The 26,475-nt window shown below is 41.2% G+C and overlaps 3 protein-coding genes across 7 annotated transcripts in view; 1 reads left to right on the top strand and 2 right to left on the bottom strand.

Moving 5' to 3' along the window:
• The window catches only part of PEX1 (peroxisomal biogenesis factor 1), a 28,462-nt gene extending 17,684 nt beyond the window's left edge, over positions 1-10,778 (bottom strand). For 2 of the 3 annotated variants that reach the window (XM_068405492.1, XM_068405493.1), the window contains exons 1-8: positions 10,572-10,778; positions 8,807-8,950; positions 6,427-6,510; positions 6,074-6,188; positions 5,212-5,984; positions 3,641-3,760; positions 787-910; positions 393-502 (exon numbers count right to left, since the gene is read on the bottom strand). In XM_068405492.1, coding sequence (XP_068261593.1) covers positions 393-502; positions 787-910; positions 3,641-3,760; positions 5,212-5,984; positions 6,074-6,188; positions 6,427-6,510; positions 8,807-8,950; positions 10,572-10,700 — 1,599 coding nt within the window. In that variant the 5' untranslated portion in view covers positions 10,701-10,778. The remainder of the gene's footprint in view (positions 1-392; positions 503-786; positions 911-3,640; positions 3,761-5,211; positions 5,985-6,073; positions 6,189-6,426; positions 6,511-8,806; positions 8,951-10,571) is intronic. The other variant, XM_068405494.1, reaches the window with a different exon arrangement.
• Positions 10,779-11,058: 280 nt separating this feature from the next.
• On the top strand, positions 11,059-16,364 carry RBM48 (RNA binding motif protein 48). The gene is made up of 5 exons (XM_068404815.1): positions 11,059-11,211; positions 12,934-13,124; positions 13,255-13,400; positions 14,386-14,915; positions 15,946-16,364. Exons 1-5 carry the CDS (start codon positions 11,059-11,061, stop codon positions 16,030-16,032), a joined length of 1,107 nt encoding a protein of 368 aa, XP_068260916.1. The 3' UTR covers positions 16,033-16,364.
• CLXN (calaxin) lies at positions 15,751-26,417 on the bottom strand. 3 transcript variants are annotated; one of them, XM_068404819.1, is made up of 6 exons: positions 25,687-26,417; positions 24,451-24,606; positions 22,873-22,977; positions 21,166-21,317; positions 18,366-18,470; positions 15,751-16,500 (listed from the first exon to the last, which is right to left on the bottom strand). In XM_068404819.1, exons 2-6 carry the CDS (start codon positions 24,476-24,478, stop codon positions 16,450-16,452), a joined length of 441 nt encoding a protein of 146 aa, XP_068260920.1. In that variant the 5' UTR covers positions 24,479-24,606; positions 25,687-26,417; the 3' UTR covers positions 15,751-16,449. The 3 variants fall into 3 exon arrangements, with proteins under 3 accessions (XP_068260920.1, XP_068260922.1, XP_068260921.1); XM_068404820.1 differs by having other exon boundaries at positions 16,469-16,495; XM_068404821.1 differs by lacking the exon at positions 22,873-22,977.
• Positions 26,418-26,475: the final 58 nt, after the last annotated feature.

The following is a 26,475-nucleotide window of genomic DNA, read 5'->3' as shown; positions in this document are numbered from 1 at the left end:
GGGAATATGTCTCATCTTTGTCAGAATAAGCTACTGTTCCTGCCAGATACGTTGTGATTCTACAGTGGTGTAGGTATTAAGGGAAAGAACAACTAAGTATAAGGATAGTATTTTCCAACTTGGATAGCACTGACTTTCCTCTTCTCTAATTGATTTTTCCGAGAGTTTGATATGGACTATGAAATCCAGTGACAAGTGTGGCATGCCTGGAATCTCACCAATGCCTCAGGCTATAAAATAACATATAAAGAATGCAGATATAATTTAATGAACAAACCGACATTATTTATTTGAAAAGGAAAACCAAAATACATTATATATAAAATGTAATACATTTTTAACCAAATATAACAATTTAAATTACTCGATACCTGATACTATGTGATATTTACTTGTATATTAGTCTTTTGCAGCAAACCGGGACTCAGCATAAAAGTATTCTCAGACTTGTTTTCTTCAGTGTGCGTAGGGTGCACTACACTAAGGACAAAATCCTCCATTCCTGTAAAAACCCAAGGAACAACTATTAAAACTCCAAATAAATTCAGTTTTTATCCCTCACAAGATGAAACAGATTAGTGTACTTCAAAATATTACAATATAATCCCAAATGAAAGAATAAAAAAGGCTAATCATTATTAAAGCATAATTCATGCTTACAGTTTCAGTGTAAAGAGGTATCTGTTACATTAAACGTTGTATACGGAGTTTAAATGGCATATTGCCTAAGTAAATTCCATAATGGACAGTTAAGACGGCTACAGCACAGGACAGTATTACCCTTACCTTCTTTAAAAGACAAACGTATACAGTCTGTGCTTGTCATTATCCATGGGAGATCATCAGTAGCGGAATCCTGCAGCCAAGAACTGAAAGCAGATTTAACATCATCTTCATGTATATTCTTATGCTAAATAGGAAAAAAGAAAGAGGGAAATTAAACAAAACAAGGCATTAGTAAGTAAAACTGTTTTCTTCCTATGCACGAGGCATTTCTTTCTCTTATGGTAGCAGAGAGATGGAAGAAGATGTAACAGTTTTATTTATATAGAAAATAACATTTTGCCAACAAACACCATTTCTATCAACTGCTCTATGGAAAGCACCTGTCTAGCCCTTGCTACAGCAACAGTTGAATCTTTCACCACCTCTAAAGATTTTATCTTTGGAACACTGATGTGAGGCCAAGGAAAAGCTTTTATTGTTTTATTTATCTGTATTGCCAGATCCAAGAGCACTACTCAGCTCCTGGGTTTGAAAGAGCACCCAAGATATACACCAATATTGACCTGTGACTTATTTTGGGCACTCATTACACCCCTCTCTTCCCTGTATACTCTGCTTCCTACACAAAGAAGCATGGGCTTATCTAGATCAGGGCCACCAAAAACAAACTTCAACAGGCAGGCGAAGAGATCAAACAACTTACCCCAGATCACCTAGATAAATGGAATAGGAAAAGAAATTGAGTCTAGATCACATGTATCTTGGCTGAGCTCGTAATCCCAGAAACATAATTCCTGTCTGAAAATGGGAGAATCAACTGAGATCATGGAAGGCCAAGAAGGCCAGTGGTATCCTGGGGTGCATTAGGAAGAGTGTGGCCAGCAGGTCAAGGGAGGTTATCCTCCTCCTCTACACTGCCGTAGTGAGGCCGCATCTGGAGTACTGTGTCCAGTTCTGGGCCCCACAGTTGAAGAAAGATAAGGAACTACTGGAGAGAGTCCAGCGGAGGGCTACAAAGATGATTAGAGGACTGGAGCACCTCCCTTATGAGGAGAGGCGGAGGGAACTGGGTCTGTTTAGTCTGGAGAAGAGAAGACTGAGAGGGGATCTTATCAACACTTACAAATACCTTAAGGGTGGGTGTCAAGAGGATGGGGCCAGACTATTCTCAGTGGTGCCCAGTGACAGCACAAGGGACAACAGGCACAAACTGAAATATGGGAAGTTCCATCTGAATATGAGGAAAAACTTCTTTACTTTGAGGGTGACAGAGCACTGGAACAGGCTGCCCAGGGAGGTTGTAGTGTCTCCTTCTCTGGAGATATTAAAAACCCGCCTGGACATGATCCTGTGCAATGTGCTCTAGGTGAACCTGCTTTGGCAGGGGGTTGGACTAGATGATCTCCAGAGGTCCCTTCCAACCCGAACCACTCTGTGATTCTGTGATTCGGAAAGGAATATGAAAGCTACTGTCATATTTCTTTCTATGTTTGCCTGGCTTGTTCCAAGAACTAAAAAACCTTGAACTGACTCAGAAAGAAAGGGAGAAATCTGTATTTAAAACATAGAGAAGTACACATAATTACTTCATACAGTTTTAGCAAATTACTGACAGAATACTTCTTTCAACTCTAATATAAAAAAAATAATGCAGTTTAACCATACCTCTGCAGGTAAGAAACCAAAACAGAATACTGGGGATAAAGAACAAACCATGCATAAGCCCTGCCATGATGGGAAGTGCTGTATTTAAAGTTTTGAGGAGCAGCTAACATGGGAAATAATCAGCCCAGTGTTGCACAGAAACAAGCATACAGTACATGATGAAGCAATACGTCATTCCAGAGCTACATCTGACAGACTGTGAGAACTGGTACTAAGTACATTCTTACTGTCACAGATGCTCACTGAGAAGACTGGATATGTCGCACTGAAAAACAGAGGGATTCAATGATACAACTTTGGAAAATTAAATCTTTAGCATGAGGGGAAAAAAACGTCAGCATTGAAAGAAAGTAAAAACCTAAACAGCACACAAAAAAATTTAATAATTTTACTGCAATTGTCTTTCTTGGGAAATCCACTGGGCACTGCAATGTTTGAAGAGCATAAGCATGTCTTCTCCGAGCAGACTTAAAATGGATATTTCCTCTTTATGATTATTTTTCTTTTTCATTTTTGTTTTTATAGGCTTAAGTGTATACACTTAAAATTTGCTAAGTTTGAACCAGTATTAATGTACCACAGATGAGGGTCTGATACAAAATTATTATAGATTATTGTTGCTATTTTGACTGAAATTGTTTGTTTGAGACTTAACTAAACAGAAAATGCATCTCTTCCCTACCAATGCTATTTCTCCTTCATGATGTCAACAACCTTTTCAATAAGAAAGACATCAGAAATTTTCACAATTTGAGAATAACGGAAGACCCTATGGTTTAAAAGGTATTATACAGCATTCCTCTAGCAGCTTCAGGAAACTAGGAGTCAAAATTCAGAAGTTCCATTTCCTCCACCCTCTGTGACCTCTGCCTGTTCCTTTAAATACAAAATCGTTACAGATAACATGCTAAACTATTCGAAATATTTACCAAGTGCAAAACAAAATTCAATGGCTTGATGTTTACAGCATCATTGATGAAAATACGAAATAGTATTACTAGATAAACCTTGTTTAAGTAGATTGTAGCATCTTCTTAATTTAAATGACTTACACAGTAAAAAGAAAAAGCAAGGAATTACTCAAAAACCAAATTCTTTTCGAATGATGTCATACATGACAGACAACTTCCAAACTATCATCTAACAAACAAAACCAAATAAACATAAAAAAACCTCCCAACCTTGACCAGACCAACATTACCAGTTTTCCAATATACTAACAAATACATGACCAAGAATATCAACTCACTAAGTTCTGTTTGGGTTGCAGTCTAAGAGATACAGGAATTTTAGGAACAGATTCAACTGACTTAATTCGGACTGTTGAATGTATTTCGGTATGTAGTTTTTTTCTCAGACCATCTGGAATCTGAAATATTTAAAATAAAAGCAAAGAAAAAGGAAATATGAGATAGTAAAACAGTTATAACATTGCATATATAGTACAACATCAGTTTCTTCATCACTAATAGAACCTCTACATTTGATCATCAATCTGTTTATTGGTTGTAATCTGCAAGAGAATTAAGAAGGAAACCATAAAATTGACTGTGGTATCCAAATCTTGTTCTCTCACGCACACTTCTAATTGCCTCATCCTTTTTGTGAAAGTGCTCACTATAGCTGACCATATACTAACTTCTTTAAATAAAAATCAAAAGGTTGAAAAAGAAGAATTAGAAGGAATTCTTAGAATGTTGTAAGAATGCTTTTAGTATAAGAGGAAGAATAACAACTCTAATTTGCTGATTAAAATTAATTTTACATGGGGAGGTAAATATAAATAGGCCATTATACAGATCAGAACTAAGCACATCTGCAGCACAGAAAGAGAAAATCCAGTTTCCCTAAATTGTACTAGTCAGTTCACCCTTTTAAAAAGGAAACTACTTTCCAAATATTCTGTGTTATTTTAAACATATATCCAAATTGAAAACATCTCATAAATGTTTATTAAGTCTGAAAGACTTTATGATTGCTGGCATTTGGAAAATTGTTATGTCTCTCAAAAGATCTAGTGGTAAGGACCACTGCAGGCCCTTGCTCTCATTCTCCACAAAAAAAATAAGTGAATGGTGAGAAGTACATTATGTCAAAATAGTCAAATGGTGATTTGGAGTGCATTTTATCTATTTTTGTTGATCCCACATGTGCTTCCAGGAAAGAAAGAACATAAGCAGGCTGTATTAGAACAAACTGAAATGTCAGTGTCTGCACACTGGGACTTCTGCCACCTTGCAAAACAGTATATAAAAACTAAAATAGTTTAAATTATACAAAAGCTAGTTATTTGGTATTATTTTTTTAAGATGTATTTTAAATAGTATAAAAAAGGACTCAGAAACATCATGCAGCACTAGGCCACGTGATCCTATTACTTTACAGTTTGATGACACCTAGAGTCCAAAGCACATTTCAAAGTGCTAACTGATGAAAAGAATCTCATCATGCAGTACTGAACGTATGCAAGTAGATACTTCCGTGTTCTCATGAATACAATGGTTACCAACAGATTTTGAAGAAAGCATCCATTCCCTCCAGAAACACTGAAGAATTTTCCCCGTTTGGTGAAAAAATGCTAAGGGTGCAGAAACCCAGAGTACAACGTACATCTTGGAGGATGATGGCAAGTAATGTAGTCCAGAATGAGACAGCTTAGCAAAGCACAGCGCTAGTAAATATTGATTCTATTATACTCTACTTGAGAGCTTAACACAAAGTCTATATCCCAAAACTGCATGTTAAATAGCCAGTTCCACAGTTATCCAATAGAAAATATTATCCAATAAAAAGCCCAAAAGATAGTGTGCTCAAACTGACCCAAACTCTTCCAACATGTAGGGCTTCCCCACTGTGGCCATACTCTATGACACTCTTTAGGTCTTCAAATCCGTTCCAAACGATCTGAACAACAGATCCCTCACTGGATGCTTGACTGCTATTAGAATTAGAATGATTTTTGTCTTGAGTACTAGTCAAATGCTTTTGCTTTTCAAATGGCAGATTTTGCTTTGCTTCTTGATGACGCTGTCTTGGGGAAAGCAGCTCATTAATTGTTCCGTAAGATACTACAGGATTTGGATCCAAATCAACAAATTCTAAATTCCATGAAAAAACATGAACAGCATTGCATTTCAGAAATGCATGAGTGGCGGATGCATTCTGCACGCTGGGAGGCTGAGACTGACACACTCTAAAAATGGAATCCATGTGAATTAAGTTCAGCAGCTTGTCTTTGAAGGTGATCACTTCATCTTTATCACACAAAGTCTTTTGTTTCTGCTCAGATGTGTGAGAGAAAATGCTCCCTATGAAATTCCATATATTTGGAAGAACATTTGAGCCAAACGTCACGTTTGCATCAGCCTTACTCTGTTCAAGGACTCCTGGCTTTAAGTAAGGTTGTTTGGCAAAAGGATCCTTTATTGTTTCTTCTTGCTCCATGGTATTTTTCACAAAACTTCTAAGTAAGATGTCACTTTCTGTGGAAGGTGTGCTGGTGATATTTTCCTCAAGTTCACGTGTTTTGGGACGTACCAGAAGCTCCGTGCACGGTTCTAATCTCCCACAGGGGGCTGCTGGCATAAGTGTACCTGAGTATGAACAAAGCAGGTCAATGAATGCATCTGCTTTTGCAAAACAGCTTACTCAAGGTGCCACAAGAGCCTTCACCATTGCTTACCGATTTTGATATAAATGTGAGTGTGCTGTTCAACCCATACAGGAAAGATGGCTTTTGGAAATACTATTCGAATCTGGTCAAGAAGATGTTTTTCCAGAGACGAAGCATGCAGTTCCTGGGGAAATGTGATATCATTATAAATTAAATACTGCATACATTTTTAACATTTGAAGATAAAAACTCTAGGCCTCTTTCTAATATACCATTTGAAATACAAAATACAATTAAACCCCACCACATTCAGTGTTTCCTTAGGGGCTGAAAAGAATGGGGCATTATGCAAAAACTGCTTCGTGTCAGAATCTCTGTCATCTGTAAGAAATGGATGTGAACAGTGGAGAAGTTTTCATTACCAGAATTTCCCAATCATCTGCTGAGAGTGGTTCCACTTCTACTTGCTGACAGGAGGAGATATGGGAACAGGGTTCAAGAAATACCTGGCAAAAGTAACAGCATGTCAAAATACTTAACTTCTTAAACACATAAAAGCTTCATCTTTAATTCAACTAGAAAACTGACATCTCCTTCACTATGCCTTTTCATTACTTTGAACATACATCTTCTTAACAACACTAGGTAATTCATAAGCAGAAGATGTATGTTCAACGGATTGGAAATGGATTGCATTAGACATGCTTGGGGACTTCAACAAACCATGAATGGAAGTGAATGTGAAAAGCATCAAGAGCTTTATTGGCTGATAACAAACAATCAATTTTTAATGCATATTGATCACATAATCAGCTTTGCATTTTTTAATTTCGATTTTTAAATGTTCTGGACTTTAGAATGCTGAAAAATTCATTGAGTTGTGCACAAATTTAGATAAGGCAGAAACAGTTGAAAAAATGAGGAAAAAGCACAATACAAAAGCAAAACCAGCTCCTTTATGAATAGTTTCACAGCAAGCAGCCCCACTTCCACAGAACAGTTTTAAGGTCTTGTGTGTCAGAAAGAATGATAAAAGCTGTTGTGGCTTAGGCTTTTCAGAAAGCATTAAACATATATTTCAAAAGTCAGTTTTTACCAAAGGTTCCACTTGACAGAAAGTAACAACTTTCAAACAATATAATGTCATACATTTAAAAATAAACTTCAGTAAATTTTTCTTGAGATAAAACTAGTTACCTGTCCTCTGAGAGAGATTTATTTCAGGTCAAGCTTTTATAAAAGTAACAATCAATTTTAAATTCCTCTAGGTCCTCAGTTTGAAGCAAAAGTTGAGAGAAATATCTTTTACCCAACATGGTAAATAGAAGAGCATATTATTATGAAACACTGCAAACATGCAATTCCCGAGTCCAATTATTCATGTATTCATTTGATTGTACAGACAATTATTTCCAGGCAACAACTGGGTGAGGGTTTCTTAGGTTTCCTTTGTCAATTGTTTTTCAGTTGAAGGCTATTAATTGCTAGAACTAAAAAGGGTAGTTAGCTTACCACTGAACTAGCAAATTGTAAAGTTAGAGGGCTGGAGCACCTCTCCTATGAAGACAGGCTGAGAGAGTTGGGCTTGTTCAGCCTGGAGAAGAGAAGGCTCTGGGGAGACCTTCTAGCAGCCTTCCAGTACCTGAAGGGGCCTACAGGAAAGCTGGAGAGAGACTTTTGACAAGGGCATGTAGTGATAGGACGAGTAGTAATGGTTTTAAACTGAAAGAGGGGAGATTTATATTAGATATTAAGAAGAAATTCTTTCCTGTGAGGGTGGTGAGACACTGGAACAGGTTGCCCAGAGAAGTTGTGATTGCCCCCTGCCTGGAAGTGTTCAAGGCCAGATTGGATGGGGCTCTGAGCAACCTGGTCTAGTGGAAAGGTGTCCCTGCCTGTGGCAGGGGGGTTGGAACTAGATGATCTTTAAGGTCCCTTCCAACCCAAACCATTCTATGATTCTATGACTCTATGATTTCTAAAGAGAATATGCTAAAACAGTAAACGAGATAAGATAATACACTGCTCTGAGCCACACTCTTTGATGTCTTCTATTATGCTGAATAAAAATTTTCCATATGAGAGAACAGGCATATATAAATATACTACAAAATAACATTGTGTAGAGCAATACTTTTCTATTCTTGTTCATTTAAATATCTACCTATTAATATTAAAAAAACCCTTGGATGTTGAGATGTTAATAGTCCCCTGTCAGAAAGCCCTGCCTGCCTCTTGAGCATCTCTTCAACTTCTGTCCAATGAAAGAATCATTTACAAGAAGTTTAACACAGTGCCCAAGAGTACGAAGCCAATTTACATACGTGTTCAAAGAGACAGGACACACGGGGACATATGGTGAAGAGGGAAAAAAAGGGATGAAAATTTAGACCCCAAATAAGTCAAACAAGAAGAAATATGCAGTAAGTCAAAAATTAGTTTAAAATAACGGGAACTCCAGACAAAATACTCTCATGACACAATTCCCAAATTGTTTAATTGCTTAAAAGTGTATTTTCCTAAAATTAATGGCACTGCTGAAGGTGGCTCCAACCCTGCAAAGACCTACCCACAAGCCTATCCTAACATTATTTAGGCAATTGTCAATGATGTAATGAGCAAATCTTTTTACGTTTAAGACACTTCATGACGGTTAACTTTTCTTATTAGCAGATATAAATCAAGTAACTGTCTAAGTACATGAAACAACAAGGTCATAGCTAACTTGTAAATTGTTGCTTTTTCAGGTATCTTGCAACATACTCCTTATTTAAATAAGAAAAAAAAGACTGCATTTCAAACCTGTTCACCATCTGTAACACCAAGTTTCTCTGCTAACTGTCTGTTAATCTCTGCAATATTTTCACCCTGGTGACCTCGATGCCTGATTTCCATCCAGCTCAAAAAGACAGGCTGATGACCACAAGATACTTTCACAGCTTGGCCCTATGGGTTTCAAAGAAATAAAATAAATTAACATCAAACAACCTAAATAAGATAATTACTAGTCAACCTAAACTGTATTTTATTAGAGAGATCAAAGGAATTAAACGTATTTTCTGGAATTTACATGCCCTATTTTAATATTCCCTAACAATAACTTACCGCATTTACAACATGTTAGTAAAGGGTGTTTCTATTAGCAATGACAGATGTTGTTTTAATTCTGGCAAACTGGCCAATTTTTATTAGCCAAGACCTTCTTCAGAATTCTTCTCCATGTTACCTATTTGCACAACTCCCAACACAGAAGTGTGTGTTGGTTTCCACTGTTAAACAGCTTTTAATTTTTATGGACTATTTTTAAGTAAGGAAAAGAATTCCTCTTCCTTTCTTCTGTATTATAGTCTATCAAACAAATATCTTACAGAAATGTATAACTATGCATTTCTATTTCCCAAATAAGGAAAAGGAGCCCACTGTAACAAACTATGTACAGAATGATGCTACAAGACTTCAAAGCAATTGCACTTCTTTCTCCTTTCTCTTGCCAGCAAATTTGTAAAGCATCCAAAAACCCCAGTAGACATGAAGCTGACGTTTATACCAGATTTCTTGCAACCTCTTGCAACCCCACCAACCTCTCTTCTCCCACCCCAAAGAAAAAAGAGCAGGTTTTTACAAGTCTAGATGATTTTGCTTTTGTGAAATATCCTTTTTAGCCTTGGGAAACAAGCATGGCATCGCAGGTTACGGGCACTGGGTGAGGCCAGCCTGGCCAAGAGGAGCTTTGCCAGGACTGTGGCCGCCATCTCTACTCCTGAGCTTCCCTCCTGTCTCCTCCTCTTCACCCGCTCATTCTTGCCATTTTTCCTCCGAGCTGTCTAGTCTGCTAGCAGACCCTTCATTCTTGTGTTCATCGCCCAAGGGCTGCACACAGGGTTTACTCTTGTTTTCACGTGTGGAATGTTATTTTAAATCTAAGGTGTGCTTCCTGCAACTGATCTGTGTGCTTGGTAGGACTTCGCATGGCAGGAGTCCCTTTCCGTACAGGAATATATAGTGGAAGATTTACGTACAGCAAGAATGATGACTCTGCTCAGATTTACCACCTCACCTCCCACCTGAAAGGTTAATTTTTACATGATTCGGTTAACGGTGGTGAATTACTGTGGGAACTGGTATAGAATACACGGCGCCGAGAGGCCGATGCCAGCAGCGCAAGTCTGCGCGGAGATAGAAATCCCTCTCTCTCCCGCATTTATTGAGCGGAACGGATGAGGACTCAGAGGGCAGCTCCCCGGGCCGCTGCCACCGCCACCGATCGGGCCTGCGCAGCGGGCCCGCCCCAAGGCGCCGCGCCTGCGGGGCCGCCTGGGCCCCGCCGCGGGGGCAGGGGGCGGGGCTCCCGTTGCTATGGCCACAGAGCAGCCGCGTCCCCGTTGGGTGGGGGGTCCCCCAACTGCAGGGGGAGGCTCGCGCGCTGTCACCAGAGCGACTGAGGGGAGGGCTCTTCGTGTCACCATGGCAACGGGATGCCGCGGGGAGGGGGAGAAGGTGCTCTCCCATAATCCTCTCTGACTGAGGCGTCCCTCCGCCCAGGCCCCGAGTGGCGCCGACCCGGTACCTGCTGCAGGCGGAGGTGAGAGGCCAGCACGGGAGGCAAGTGCAGGAAGCAGTCCCGGGTCCCGCTCAGGACGACCGTCACCGCGGCGGCTCCAGCTCCCCCTCCGCCGGTATTGCCGCTGCCCCACATGCCGGCGGCCGGGCCCTGCAGCCCGGCGTCACTGCGCGCGCGCTCCGCCCTAGCAGGGAGCTGCCTACTCGGAGGCGGGCGGGCGGGCCCGGCCTTCCCGAAACTCCCCCTTCTTCCCCCTGTCACCCCCGAGAGAATGGTATGGCCCACTGCCGGCCAATGCGGACGCGGCATATAGCCATTCCTTGTCTCTGATTGGCTTCTCTATCGAGGGCTTCGGCTCTTTCTGTCTGGCTTATCGACACCGTCGATTTCCGCCTCAGTGGGAGCTAATGAGAGCTCTGTCCGTTGCCTGATTGGCTGTTCTCTCGGCGAGCAGCTAGAGCTGCCTACGCGGAGCGTGGTGGGTCATGGGAAGATGGCGGCCAGCAGCAGCAGCAGCAGCAGCAGCAGCAGCAGCAGCAGCGGCGGCGGCGGCGGGTTGGGCGATGCCTGCAAGCACCACGCGCAGCTGGGGGTCTGCGAGTCGCGCGCCAAGTACCGGGAGGGGCGGAGGCCGCGCGCCGTGAAGGTGGGGCCGGCCGGGGCCTTCCGCGGGCCCGGGCCCGTGTGAGGGCCGCCTCTGCTGTGAGGGCGGCCGGGTGCTGCTGGGGGGGCCGCGCCGCGGGTCTGCCCGTGCTGAAGCGCGACCCGAGAGGGGTGACCCTGGTCACGGAGCGCGGCGTCCTCAGCTCTGATGGGCGGCGCCGGAGCGGGCTGGAGCCGTCCGGCCCGCCGCCGGGGTTGTTGGCTGCGGCTTCTCGGGGGCAGGTTGCTTAGGAGCCGAGCTCCCTGCATTCCTCCAGCTGCAGCTGTGTCGCTGCCTGGTGGCATTTATTAGTCTCTGTCCCCGTTCTGGATGTTTTTCTGTTCTTCCTCTCTCCTCGCTGCTGAGGCGCATCGGGGCATGGGCTCAGGCAGGCAGCAGATGCCAGAAGGAATAGCTGGAGTTGGGTCTGGTAAATCTAGTAACTCCCACGTTGTATCTTCTAAATTAATCACTTAGAAATGCAGGTAGCACGAGTAGGCTAGTTCTGTGCAAAATATAAAACCAAAGATTAAGAGTAGTGCAAGGAAACTTGTGGAGCTGGATGTTTCCATTATTAGCCAATGCACAGCTGGGTACACCGTGCCACTGAACTCGGCAGGACTCGTGTGCGCAAGGCGGGTTTTGTGCTTAGGCTGTGGTGTCCAGCAGCTCCTGGGGAGATGAGGGGAAGGCCACGCATTGCAGGCCTTGCTTGCAGCACAGCAGGAACTTCTCACTACAGCAGCAAAAATGCTGGCTTTGCTTTTTGTGTGTGCACTTAACGTACAGTGTGCTGTAACGGCAGCTTCTAGGGCTGACCTGAGAAAGACAGCAGGTAGGAGGAAGCTGCTATCACAGGAACAATTTATGTGACTTGTTTGCAGAGAGTATCTCTTATGATGGCAGTTTGACAGCTGGCTTCCCGAGTGGTTCCCTCTTTGTCCTGCATTTCCTGTTTTTTGAGGAAGATGTGTAGCTCATGCAGCCTAAATGTTTTTGTTTGTTTTTTTTTTAACAAAATCAGAATTAATTTCCTTTGATCTTGTGGTTTAGCTACTTGTGTGTAGTGAGCTGTCACTGAATTTTCCTTATTCTGTGTTATGTGTCAGTCATCACACAAAACAGAAAAGAATAGTTTGGTTGTTTTTTCTAACCTGCTGGGGGAAGACCTTGCTTCTCTCAGCATTTACTTGCATCTATCTTAAAAACGTACGCTGTTTGATCACTGTAGCGAGGAGACATCTTTGCACACACATGATCTGCCCCAAGGAGTTGTGGTACTTTTTTTCCTCCCTGCATTTTACCTGTGTGGCCTTTCTGCCTGTGAACACAACAGGCTTTACCGTGGTTTTTTTCCTTATTTTGACAGTGCCTCGTATTCAGTGGTTACTAGTCAGTCTTGCAAGGAGATTGGCCAGACACTTAGAGATTTTACTCAGCAAATGGCAGTACTCTGACCTGGTGGAGAAGAGTCAACTTTAATTTGTGTTCTGCTTTGAGTAAGAAGCTTGAGTTCAGTTCCTGCTCAGTGGTGAACAGGTCCCAGATAACTGTGCACTTACTGCTCCTGCAAGAGTCCAAAGTCAAAATAGAGTGCAGAGGGATTTTCAGCATCCTGAGAGGATTTGAGGAACAACAGAAAACACAGAGAAAATGTGTTACTTTTGCAGTACAGCAAGAATGTGAACATTTTGGAATACTCTTATTCTTTTTTTTTTTTTCCAGGTTTATACTATCAACTTGGAATCTCGTTATTTACTAATACAAAGAGTTCCTGCATTGGGTGTTACGAAGGAATTAGTTGAACAATTTGCATTATATGGTGCCATTGAAGAGTATCATCCTCTAGATGAATATCCAACAGAGCAATTTACTGAAGTTTATCTTATAAAATTCCTAAAACTACAGTGTGCAAGGTATTGGACAGGGTAATATCTGCCTCTTGCTGTCTTAATCTTTTACACCTTCTATATTTACGATCTGTTAAGATTCTAGAGAGTTGAAGTAAAATCCTGAGTTTTGCCAATACAATTTAATTTCCTTCAGGGTGGCCAAGAAAAAAATGGACGAACGAAGTTTCTTTGGTAGTTTGCTGCATGTGTGCTATGCTCCAGAATTTGAAACAGTCCAAGAAACCAGGGAGAAGTTGCAGGATAGAAGAAAGTATATAGCAAAAGCAACAAATCAAAGAGGTTTGTAATTAAATTTCCTGTAGAATCTTAACACCTCACTTAAGTGGTGGGTGGGGTTTTGGTTAAAGTGCCCATTAAATAAAATGCTTGGTATCTGGCTTTTTAAAGGTGCATTTTAAGTACGTTTGCAGCAGAATGGAGACATCTTTCAATATTTAAAGGGCTTTATCTTTTTCAAAGCAACTTTCTGCTTTTGGTTAAGACTAAAATACACAAATGCGTAAGCTTTAATAATGAAGTATTTCCTTCTCTTTTTGAGTTTTTTTTTTTTTTTTTTTTCTTCCAAAATGTATCGGAAATCTCAAGCACTCTGGCAGGAAATTTGGGATCATCTTTTCACCCTTGTTCCAGCTTATTCAGGCATGCCCAAAGGGACAGTTTGTAAGGAAGGTGACTATACCACAACCTCCAACAAAAAATTTCTCTGGCCTATATATTGGCACTGGAGGAATGCTAAGAGTGGTCTGGATGTACAAAGGCTACTGTAGTGCAGAGTTCCTGGGCAGCGCTGATGGCTGGGCAAGCTGAGAAATAAGCAAATGGCCAAGCACAGGCTTCTCCTTTCTCGTGCTTAAATACTTTAAACATCCTCGTGCAATGAATAATGATCTCAAAGGGAGTAAAATCACTGATTTTTAACATCAAAGCACCTGTCTTTTTCAATGTTGCAAGACAGCCTGTCCTTCTTGAAATCATAACTGGAGGTAAAAGAAGTCATTGATCTGCATCATTAGAAATATTTTCCTCACGTTCTCAAAACTGCTGAAATACTTCTGCTCAGGCATTCCTCACAACCAGCAGAGGCACTAGGCTGGAAAACTGTAGTTTGAAATGTGCCATTTAAGAAAAAAGAATCACAGAAAAGGTGGCTGGGAATGAAATATCACTGGTATTGCTTCTGTAATTGTATTAAATGTTTTTTCTTAATGTGTTAGAACTAATAATGACATGGAATAGTGAAGCTACTTTTTTTGTTGTTTTAAAGATTGCTTTGTGTTAAAGAAAGTGGAGGGGCCTAAGAAGACCGTCTCAAAGAACTCTGGCTGTCCATGGAGTACACCGGGGTCACATGCAACTGGTAACTGGGATCCATCCTGCTTTACAAGTTGTCACGGGGTATCCCAGAACACAGGGTATCCACCTGGGAATCATAATCAGAGCCTATTGACATTTCCCCAGTATGGTAACAATTGTGCTGAAACTTCTGGGTACTTTCATCAAAACATGTCCCTAACTCTAAATGTACAGCCGGGAGGATGTACTCCACCAGCTCCTTTAATGCAGCAAAGAACAGTTCAGATTGATAATGGAGTTGATAGGTTTATGCCTCGTACAACTCGCCTGCAAGAACGTAAGCGGAAGAGAGAAGAAGGTAACAAGTTTTCCCTCATTGCTACAAGTGCGGACAATACTGAAGTTATTGTTGGTCCACAGCTACCAGAGATACCTAAAGTGGATATGGATGATGATTCATTGAATACTTCAGCTACATTAATTAGAAATAAACTGAAAGAGGTATGGTTTCTGGAAGTTCTGATATTTTCAAACATGTATTATGTACTTGTTATCCATAAAAATAGAGACCCTGAGACAATTCAACATTTATTCACTATTATCAGTTTATTTGCCACTTAAAGCTACGTTCTTACTATTTAACTCTTTCATAATGCAGAATATTGCAGGCCATTCTACTCTATATCTCTTACACTACACTTCAGGAAGTATAAATGTCAGTGCATGGTCCTAACCGATTTTTAGTAAACTACACTTTTTTTTCCCACGTGGGGAGGCACGATAACTTTGCAGGTAGTCCTGCTGACTCCAGTGTGGTACTTGGATCTTGTTTCTGATTGAAAGGGAGTGAAAAATAATGAAGTCAGAGTTGAATGTAATTTTGCTCCAACACTTCTTATGGCATTAAAAGATGTACAGAACCACGAATTCTATGCTGAGAAGCATGTCTTAAGGTATGTAACCTTCTATGGGAGGATATTAATCAATTAGCAGGTCAAACACTCCTGATAAAACTGTCCATTTAAATTAAGATATGAAAAAGCTCCCTTGACTATAACTGACTAGACTGATTTGAAGGAGCTTTTCTGCAGTCAAATTAATAGATAACCACCCCTTGTATTAAATACATTTCTAAAATATGTGTCAAAACACACATTTTTCCCTTTCTCTTCTGTTTTCTTCCTGAAACACCTGGGTTTAAAAAGCATACTAAACCTTATTTTGAATACACTTCTGATATAAAGAGGGGTGATAAGGTCTGTAACACCTGTCATTGAGTATCTGAAATCAGTTTGTGTGGTTAAAATACAAAACTGGTACCGTTAACACTTCTCTAAGTTTCACCTCTCTTCTGTGTAATGCTGCTTGGGTGTTATTTTTTTCCCTTTTTCTGCAGGAAAATTCAATACAAGTGTGAGTATAGTAATACATCCCTCCCAATACTCCAGTGTTGGAGACATGGCCTTACTCTAAAACTCACATTAAAAAAGGAGTGGTCACAGTTTACTAAGAATTTTTTTTCCCAATTTAGGTAGCAGATTCTGTTTCAAGAACACCTGTGGAAAACCCAGAGAGTAGTTCAGCCAAACCACTTGTAAAGCAGAGAAGAAGAATATAGATACTGCTGGCAGCATCTTCCAACAGCCCTTTTTTAAAGGATATGGTTTAAAATACTTTTTTTTTTCTTCTGTCAAAATACTTTTTTTTTCTTCTGTCAAAAACCCTCCCTATTTTATACTGTATTTCCAAGCAATTCCCTGTTAAAAATTGTATCAATTTGTTTATTGCAGTGAACAAACCAGCGTAACGTTATTATTGTTGCAATCTTGTCCTTTGTACCTCATACTATAATATATTTCAGAACTCATTGAAGAACTGTGCTTAGGTAGAGTAATACAAGTAAATTCTATTTATTCAGTAGCTTTTCCAGTAAAGGAATACCAAAACTTAGTAATAGTTTCAAGTTGCTTCTATTTTCTCTGTACCATGAAGAACGGTGAAGAAAAAACCTCTTGCAACAGTACTCCACTTGGGGTTACATTTTATGAGTTTCCCGGAAAGTTTTCTGTTCAAATGCCATACTGCTCTGTTTAAAAATAAAAAAAGAAAGTTCATTTTCAATTCACTAAAGGATTTAAATTTAGCCAGAAAAGATGCTGAACTGAAATGTGTGAGCAGTGACAGTCCTTACGCTTAGGCTGCCTCCTGCTTTTTAGCTTCTTAGAAAAAGTAAATTCCATAGCATTAATGATGCCATCAGTGAGAGACAAGTCAGAACATGCAAAGTTATAACTGAAGGGGAAATTCAAATTGTAACTGCTCAGCAGTGGTAATGTGTGACCAAGGAACGATCTGACAGGGTGGGCAAGAAGGCCCAGCTGCAGAATGAGTTACACTGGCTGGAAGCACGAATGCCATCGACTGGGATGACTTAAAGGAGTGAAGTTTCCCTTGGTGATGTGGTAGGAAATAGCAGCAGCACTGTGTTCTAGCAGTCCTGGGGTGGGAGCGCTCCGGGGCCACCTTCGGGCAGCAGAACTGGCGCTGGGGGGATGAACCCAAGGCTTGGCTAAGGTGTCCCATGCTGACGCTTGCACGGTTGGTGCTGGTGCTAGTGTGTATGAGGAATCGGCTTGTGGCACATCTTTGCAGAATCCTTGTAAAAGCGCTTATGGTGGTAGGTCTCTGTCCAATACACCGTTCATTACATTTTTAAAAATATATTAAAGTCAAACGAGTGTTTAATTTGTGTCAAGGGGAACAATTAAAATTCCCCCTTGTAATCCCACTGGGCAAGCTAGTAAATGATGGGTTTTCCTCATGTAAATGTCATAGCTGAAATCTGTTAATTGCTTTTGGGGCTTGAAAGGACATGTAAATAGAGTTCTCTTTTTAACACTGAAACTAGAGACCTAGTAAAAAAGCAACAGTTGGGTAGGGTACAGAACAGAGGACACAAGTAGTGGAAGCAAGAAACAAGCAGAGTTTTCCACCTCTTGCCCTGATGAGCCTGAATTGTGTACCTGCCTTATCACCAACACAGACAGAAGACATGTCTATGCTGACCAGTGAATGTAAATTTTGTTCAGAAACTTTTTAAAAGCTTCACTGGTGTAAAAAATAGAGTACTTTCAAGGGTTTGGGAAAACTCAGTAGGTCTTTTGACAGCCTGCCAGGACAAGTCTTCCATTTTGGAAACAGCCGCTTTGCAGCTGATGTGATATAATACAGCCTGCAATCATGGCTGCAAGACTCTTTCTTCCTGTCCTCCAGCGTACCAGGTAGGTGAGCTGGCAGGAAGTGTAGGCTTCCAGCAAATGAAAACTTGCTGTGTTTCCAGCATTCTTGCAAAACTTTTCTGTTTCTAGGAATCACTGCATGTATTCCAGAATTTTGCTTTTCCATCTCTATGAGGGCACAACTTTTAAGTATTAAAGAATGACATGCAGTTCAAATAGAATAATGATTGCAGTGCCACACTCTGGGATGAAGAACACTCTCAAGGTTATTTTTTTTCAGAAAGTTACCAGCTTCTCCCAAAAGTGAGTGAGGTGATGGCAGTGTTGCCAGTGGCACCGAAGAAAGAAAAATAAAAGCTGTATTTCTGGAGAGCTTTTGGATAAACAATTCAAGAGAACGGTCTTATTTTCTTAGTCTGGGAGGGTGTTCATTGAGGATCATTCATTATATTGCTGCCCCAGGACAGACAAACAGTGAGTAACAGTGTGTTCTTGGATTCTCTGGCACCAATGTTTGATGGTATCATCACGAAACACTGGTGCTGTGAAAGGGATGTGTGTGCGGAGTTCGTATCTATCTCACAACTGAAGCATTTCACAGTTGACTTCAGCAGGGCCTGTGTGATGACAGTTAATACCATAATATGTACATCTCCTTAATGATCACAGAAAGTATTTGCACATTTTTTAAAAAAACTCGAGGTTGATGTACCTTTATGTCTGGCAAACATGGTCCAAAGGCTTCTATGAGAAGATTTTCATCTCTGACCGCTTTTTCAAAGTCCATAAAAGAAAGCTTGTCATCATGATCATAGTCCTACAAAAGAAAGGGCACGCTTCAGCAAAGGATGATTACTTGGGCTAATTGTGTTTTTGTTTAACAGGTGTTTTGGTGACACAGATTCTATTTTTAGTTTGATTGCATGCAAAAATAATTTTCTTTGGGCCATCAGTCTCTGCTCAGACAAGATCTGTATCATTTGCCTCTACCTATGGCATACCATAAGGCCTCTCCTTGAGTACTGTGTGCAGTTTTGGGCGCCACAGTATAAAAAGACTATGAAGATACTAGAGTGTCCAGAAGAGAGCCACAAGGATGGTGAAGGGTTTAGAGGGGAAGCCATACAAGGAGCAGCTGAAGTCACTAGGTCTTTTCAGCTTGGAGAAGACTGAGGGGAGACCTCATTGCAGTCTACAACTTCCTCACAAGGAGAAGTGGAGGAGTAGGCATTGACCTCTTCACCCTGGTGACCAGTGACAGAACCCGAGGGAATGGCAGGAAGATATGCCAGGGGAGGTTTAGGTTGGATATTAGGAAAAGGTTCTTCACCCAGAAGGTGGTGGACACTGGAACAGGCTCCCCAGGGAAGCAGTCATGGCACCAAGCCTGACAGCATTCAGGAAGCGTTTGGACGATGCTCTCAGACACATGGTGTGAATTCTGGGGCTGTCCTATGCTGGGACAGGAGTTGGACTCGATGATCCTTGTGGGTCCCTTCCAACTCAGGACATTCTATGATTCTATAAAAGGTGGAGCAAGCTCAACTATCTCATACAGCTTTGCTAACTGAATTCCAGAGAAGGCAAAATTTGAACATGGGAAGAGGCTGAGCTGAGAATTGCATGGACAAATCTCAAGCACAGGTGCACTCAGATAAATTAAAAGTAAGAGACTTAAAAGTAGGAGAAAAATGTTAGGATATATTCTGTATGTGTATTTACATAACCAGTGTACCTACACCCTATTCATGAGACTGGAACTACTTAACCCTAGTGGTTTCTGTAGTAGGCGTACTTCTGCCCTGTCTTTTTCATGTACAGCACCCAGAAGCATACACTGGAGTATGCTGATGCCAGCCCACTTCTTTCGTACTGCAGAATCTCAGCATAGCAGAATATTCCTCTGGGGGGGTGGAAAAAAGCATCCTTGTGTTTTTAGTATTTCTGCAATTTGCAAACCTTCTGTTTCTACTGATGTGGCAGCTTGAAACACCAACAATGCTATGGTGAGCCTAAGTACTTCTTTAAACTATGTAAAATAAAGGCTTTAAGTGAAGATATATGGGTAGATATGACTAGTGTTCAAGGCAAATAAAAATTTTTGAAGATTACGCCATGGAACCATCATAGCTGGTGAACGTGCAGGGAGCACAGGTTCTAATGGCCAGAAAAGCAGAGGCAAGGAGCTATGCAGACAGAGAGTCTTGAACAGAAAAACCTACCACTGGATGCTTAAGAGAAAAAGAAGTGGCTGGGTACACTCCTCAGCACAAGGGAGAGCAGGGTATGAGCATGTTCATGACAAATACCATTTAAGTTTGAAAACGGTACCATGGGACTGGATGTACACTTGGTCACAATGCCATGGTACCTACAGGCAATTGCTCAAAGAGTACTTTTTTCTTCTTTGAGCGATGGACTCCACAAATGCATTTTTGGATATCTAAGAATTAGTTGTTTAGGTATTTGAGGTGGCCAGCAATATCCTACTCGTACACTGCCCAGCAGCCAAATCAGATCTGGACATTCTTCAAACACGTATCAAGCTTTATTAAGCTCTTGTGGAAAAGCTGAAACAGGACTATGTACATGATTAGTTTATAATATGTTCTTACATATATGAAAATTCATTATGTCTAGAGCATAGTGCTTGTGCTTGGACTAGCACAGCCCACTTATCAACTGCCCAGAACATGAGGGCATTCATTTTGGATGTAACCTGCAGGAAAGCTGTGCATGTAAGCACTCCAAAGATGAACAAATTGCTGCGTCATAGCTTGCTTTTTGCGTGAGACTAGACTGAGCATTGTCAAGAACTAAGGGTAAGATTGACCTTTCAGCTGAGGTTCTGCAAAAGGGGTGGGTTTGAAAAATAGAAGACAAGGTTAAATAAAAGGAGCTGGGATTCAAGATCTGGTTTTAAGTGAGATTTTTGGAACACCACCATGGGGGGAGGTTATATCTCTTGAATTGATGAAAATGTTGAAACATGGTCCCTGGCTGATCTGGATATCCTACATGAATCACGGTAAGACACGTTTTACATTAATAACCTTGAGGTTACTATTCTAATAGAATATATACATTGAATAAAGACATTTCATGATCAATTGATAAAACACATGTACTTAATAATGAAGACACTCCAGATGCCTAACACTGGAATAAATGCAACTTATGCTTTGGAATTTTCCACTTTTGACTGGGCTTTTGTTTTGACTGGGCATGCACATGTGTGTATGGACACATACACAGGCTAGTTTATACATAAAGTTTATAATGCATTCACATAATAAATTGTTTTATGTGACGATACTGGACTGGGACTCATTAGGTCTGGATTAGGTTTCTGGCTTTTCCTGGGAGACTTGTTTATCTCAAGTACATGACTATATGGCTCAGAATCCCACTGTAAATCAGACACAGTATTTCGTTATCTCATAGCAATGTTCTAAGGTTTAGTTCATGAATGTTTGAAAGATACTCAAGTATCACAATGAGTAAGTACTCACCATTTTCTTCAGAGCTATGTCTACCAAGTCCTTAATTCCCTCATCAGGATCTTCTTCTGATGGTTGCTTGAGAAGGCTGTTTTTCAGCATTTGAAACATTTCCTCTCTTGAAATGAATCCATCACCATTCAGGTCGTAAACCTCAAAACAGTCTTTTTTGAAAGATAAATCAATTTAAAGTTCATACAAGCTATATCACACACCATTAAAGCTGTCTGTTACCTATAGACAGAAAACGTGAATGGTATGTTGTACAGCATATCTACTGAGCCACATTTATAATATATAATATTTATATACAAAATATATATATCATATCTTGATATACATACTAGTCAATTATTGTCTATTTACCTGTCATAGTTAAAATCTGTTTCTGCTCAAATAAATGATCTTCAGTTCACAGAAACCATACTAACTTACAGATCTTAACTTCTCTAAAATCATCTATTTAGAATATAAACCAGGTTCTGATTTAGAAGCCCAGTTTCCCACAGCGGGGACCAGCTGTCCATATCAGAAGGACTTTGCACCTACAAAACACATCCTCATTATTTCAGAAGCTGGGTTAGAAAAGTAAAGGAAAAGGAAGAATGAGCTGTACTAGCATGGAAAAGAAAACTGAAGTATCCCTCAATGCAAAGAGAAAATCCCTGTAAGAGTGTTTTGAGTATCTGCCCAATTCTAATTGTTTCTACCTTCCTGGAATCATAAATCTATGACCATAATAAACTTTACTATCCTCCACAAAACTTATTTAAACAAACAAACAAACCTCTTCAGTTTTGGAACACAACAGTTATTTTTTTTTTCCTGACAAAGACTATGTCTACAGTGAAGAACTGTACTGGCATACACTTAAGATGGACAACACTGTGTATCACTATGCACTAGTATATTCTACACTGCTTACAGCAGGGCTGCGTATTTTACTGCTTGTAGTTGTACTGACATACTGAATTACATCCTGGGCACACATCCTAGTGCTGTGACACCCCTGGCCACTTTCCAGATGAATTTCTATAGTGCATTAGGGATTGCTGATGCTGCAACCTGGGAACTATGGAAGCAACATGCTGTCATTCTCTTTTTTCTATTACACTTTTTTCCCCATGTGCCCTATTCTATTTTTTTTCCTGCTTCTTAAAATTCTGGAGTTCTTGCTATTTTTTCTTCCCTATCTTTCTCCATCGTTACTGTGGAGATTCTCATGACCAACTTACAAGCAGGCTCAGTTTTTCCATCGATGCTTCCAAGCTGAAGAACTGCTCGAAAAAATGCAACTGCTGCTGTGTCCCCATTGTACCAATAAATGAGTGCTGGCACAGGTCTCGGTTGGCTTGAGACAGTGTTATTTAGCCAAAATCATCCCTGAGCTACATTTGTTTCTTTCTAATTTTGTGTGAGAATACAAAAACATATATTCTGTCAAAACTGTATATTGTAGAACAAGCTTCAGTTCAAATACTAGTTTCTGTCAGCAACAGAATAAGGTGGCAGCTATGATAACAGCAGTTTACACAGAAAAACCTCTGTCTCAGAGAACCAATTTCAGAACTGAGTTTCATTGCATTAAACTATACAGAAGAAAACTCAATTACCAAATACTTTATACGAGTAACTACTAAATTATAACAAAAGCAACGTGTAATTTAAGTCATTAATTCAATGATTACTACTAAATACTACCATACAGATAAACATTACATTTAATCCTTTCTTCCAGTGTCCCCCGAAGAAATACAGATAAGCCTTCCACCCATTCCACCACATTGATGCAGCCATCGTTGTCTCTATCAAAAGTGTGGAACACTGGGAAGTGTATTAGATACATTTAAAATTTATATAATAGGGAAACACGAACAAAAGAGTATTTTCTTAAATTCAATGAAAATATCAAACCATGTTTTTTCTAAAGATGTTTCTCTGCTTTTATCAAGGTATGATTACCCTTCTTAGATCTTTCTAAGCCATAACAACAACAGGTATTTCGCCCCTCAGTTTCCTGATCTCCCACTCCAGAATCCTGCTGCGATAGGACATTTTGTTTGATTGGTTGCTTTCCTGACTTGAAGAACTACAGGAAGTATGCTTCCATGCAGTCGTAAACCAAATAAACCAATATCCCTTACACTAAGGCATATTTGCATATAGAAGAGGATCTTTAATTACTAGGTTTTTGTCTCAGAAAATCTTGGAGAAAGTAATCCTAGAAACAATACATACAAAGAAAAATAACCTTCTCCTGTCTTTCATGTACCAAAATGTTTTTTTTCTTCTCCCTTCCCTGAATTAAGAAATTTTCAGTCTTGCAGCGTCACTATTTGTACTGCCTGTAATATAGTACTTCAAGATATAATTCAAAGCATCAACTAACATCTATAATAATTCATATTTTACAATGTTAATTAGTAAGTTTGCCACAGGAACACCTCTACATGCAGAGCCAAGGATTTTGGAATTGGCAAACAATAGGTTTGCTTTTGCAAGCTGAAATCAGCCCCCTTGTATGTAAGCATTAAAATAACCTTTAAGAATGTGTCCATGTAAGGTATTTTCCAAGTCAGACTTGACTTGTTCCATAAAATGGGAACAAGTCGGCATTTAAACACACCTCCTGCTAGACAACAGGAAAAAGTTGAACCAAGGGGTGGCTCTTGGAAGCCTGAGGCTGAGAAAAATGGCAGGCTCATGCGTCCTCCACATTGTCTGGACACCTGTACATCAGAGACCATTCATGCGACTTTCACAGCAACTGCAAATGTGGCCCTCTGTGAAATCACTGTATTTTCAAGTGCTTATTTGGCTCGTTACTCTCATCTCCCTGTACTGCCTACCCAGTCCCTTCAGTTCTTGCTGTTCACAGCACCTCTATTCCCGAAGTTAACCCACTCCAACAGAATGCCTTTCTGGGATCTCCAGGCCTGAGACAGAGCTGTCCGCCGGCACCAGTGACTGCAGCTCCGGGGGGATCACCGGAGAAGTGACACCGTGCTGCCCTCTTCCTTCACGACACTGCAGTGACGGGCATAGAAACAGCCACAGGAGAGCACCACAACCGCCTCTCCGGCTGGTGTCCCTCGTACAAGAGCGTGAGCTATCCTAAACTAAGGGAAAACTGTTCCGTATAAAGAAAATAAAGATCCTTTACTCGGCAGCACCGAGCATAACTCTTCCTTTGCTGTCCTTGCCGGGATGAGACGGCACTATTTTGTCTAGGCACGCTCATCGGGTCAGCAACGCAAAACTAAACTCTTACATCATTTTTAGACCGATGGGTCTCACCTCTGTCCAGCATCGTGTCATCCGTCATGCCGAACGCGCTGTGCAGAGCGTCTCTGAACGTGTCACGGTCGAAGCCGGCCGCAGCAAAGCGGTTGCCGGACTTGAGCACCAGCGTGTCGAAGAGCTGGATCAGACATTCCACTTCGCTTTCATTAACTGCCCGGCCGAAACACAAAGCAAACGTTATTTCATAACGTAAGCTGGTAAAAATGCAGGGCAGGAACAGGGAAGCCACAGGGCCCGGACACCCCGGGCGCTAGCGTATTGCTGGAGAACCAGGTTAACGCCCGCGGTGGTAACCTCAGCCGACCGCCCCCCGCCCCCCGTACCCGCTGCTCCCACGGTGTGGGGGGGTAAGTACCCCCGGGGGGGGTGGGCGGTGCACAGACGGGGCCACAGAAGGAGCACAGGGGGCATCGGGAGGCGGCCGGGACCCGCGAACGCCCCTCAGGCGGAGGCAGGGCTCCCGCTGAGGCACGTGCCGGCCGGCGCCTGCCGCCCCCCGACTCACAGTGCTTGGCGGAGCGGCCCAGCGAGCCCACCAGCTGCTGCAGCCTCCTCCTGCTCATGGCGGCGGCCTCGCCGCTCCCCGCCGCCGCTGCCCCGGCAACGCGGGCGGGCGGCCAAGGGCAGGGCCGGGCGGTGCCGCGTGGTGACACCGGCGGGTCATACATAAACACATATATATAGGCGTAACAAAGAGAAAATTTCCCCATGCATTAAAAAAATAGAAGTTGTATAAAAGAAAATGACTGAATTTCAAACTTCTAAAAGTGTTTCTGGAAAGATGAGCTAAAAATTAAACATTGCATACAATAGTGTTCGTTCCTCTGCCGTCAGAAGACAGAGATCTATTAAAATACATCTATTCCCACACTACTCATTTTCTACTTTGTGCCACTGCTCAAACTTGGAGCATGCCTGGAGGTTGCCTGGTGCCACCTGAAACCCGTATCACCTTCGCACGTACTCGGCAGGTACAAATCGCGAAAGCTGAAGGGTTGTGACCAGACTTTACTCTTCCTTCAGGAAAAAAGAGGATGCAGGAGTCGCCGCAATGTATTTGTTAACGTATGGTAAACAGAAGCATTTCACTGTCAGTATTAAAGCAGCTTTGCTGTGAACTGACAAAGCCCATAAGCCCCCTGAGCAGCTACACCACTTCCCAAGCAGCACTCGAAGCACATAGAGCTGACCAGAACAAACAGTTATATTCAGACAATTAAAATGACATACCGGCTTATGTATTTGGAAGACTGGGGCTCTCATTTCCATTTTTATTTCTTTCTGTTGCAGGTGGTTGTGTAAAAGTCAAACAAGGTATCACACTGGACAGAGGATTTATGCTATGGTTCATTACAAGTTCTTTTACCAAAACTGCAACACCACAACTTAAAAAGAAAACAACCCCAACAAAACCAAACACAAACCCAAACCAAACCCCTACTGTTCACTGCATCTTGCCTTCATTTTAACCTCACCAACAAAACAGTGTCTAGAATCGGTAACATCAAGCCCAACAGTATAAAATACTTGATCAAAATATTCTCACTATGATTTACAGGGACATTGCTGCAACTCAATGGTTGTATTTTCCCAAGCACTTAACTTGAAGTCAATTTCTCTGTAGAATGGCAATACGAAATCATCTTTCTCTCCCAATTTTTAGTTATAGTTTGCAAACTCATAATCAAGGTCTTAAAGGTCTTGAAATTCTAGGCACTACAGTATTTGAAACATCTGCATGCAACAGACGTAGTTCTAAGTTAGCTCCCACACAATGAAAAGGGGGCGAATCAAGAGTACAATCTGTAGCTGACCACTCGGGATGGACGGGCAAGTTGTTAAAGGCTAACAGGAGGCCCAGCAATGGGTACTTCAATGGAAGATATAATGAGAATTTCATGTAATAACTAAAATCGAATGCTTGCTTGTGGTTTTTTTTGCGTGCACATTTAATTTATAAAAGCTTTTTTTTCAATTTCTAAAGCAACTAATTTAAAGTAAAACAGCTTTATGATTTAG

This window comes from Nyctibius grandis, chromosome 7, assembly GCF_013368605.1.
Source record: "Nyctibius grandis isolate bNycGra1 chromosome 7, bNycGra1.pri, whole genome shotgun sequence".
NCBI classification, from domain to species: Eukaryota; Metazoa; Chordata; class Aves; order Nyctibiiformes; family Nyctibiidae; genus Nyctibius; species Nyctibius grandis.
This window is presented reverse-complemented; position numbering and strand designations above follow the sequence as displayed.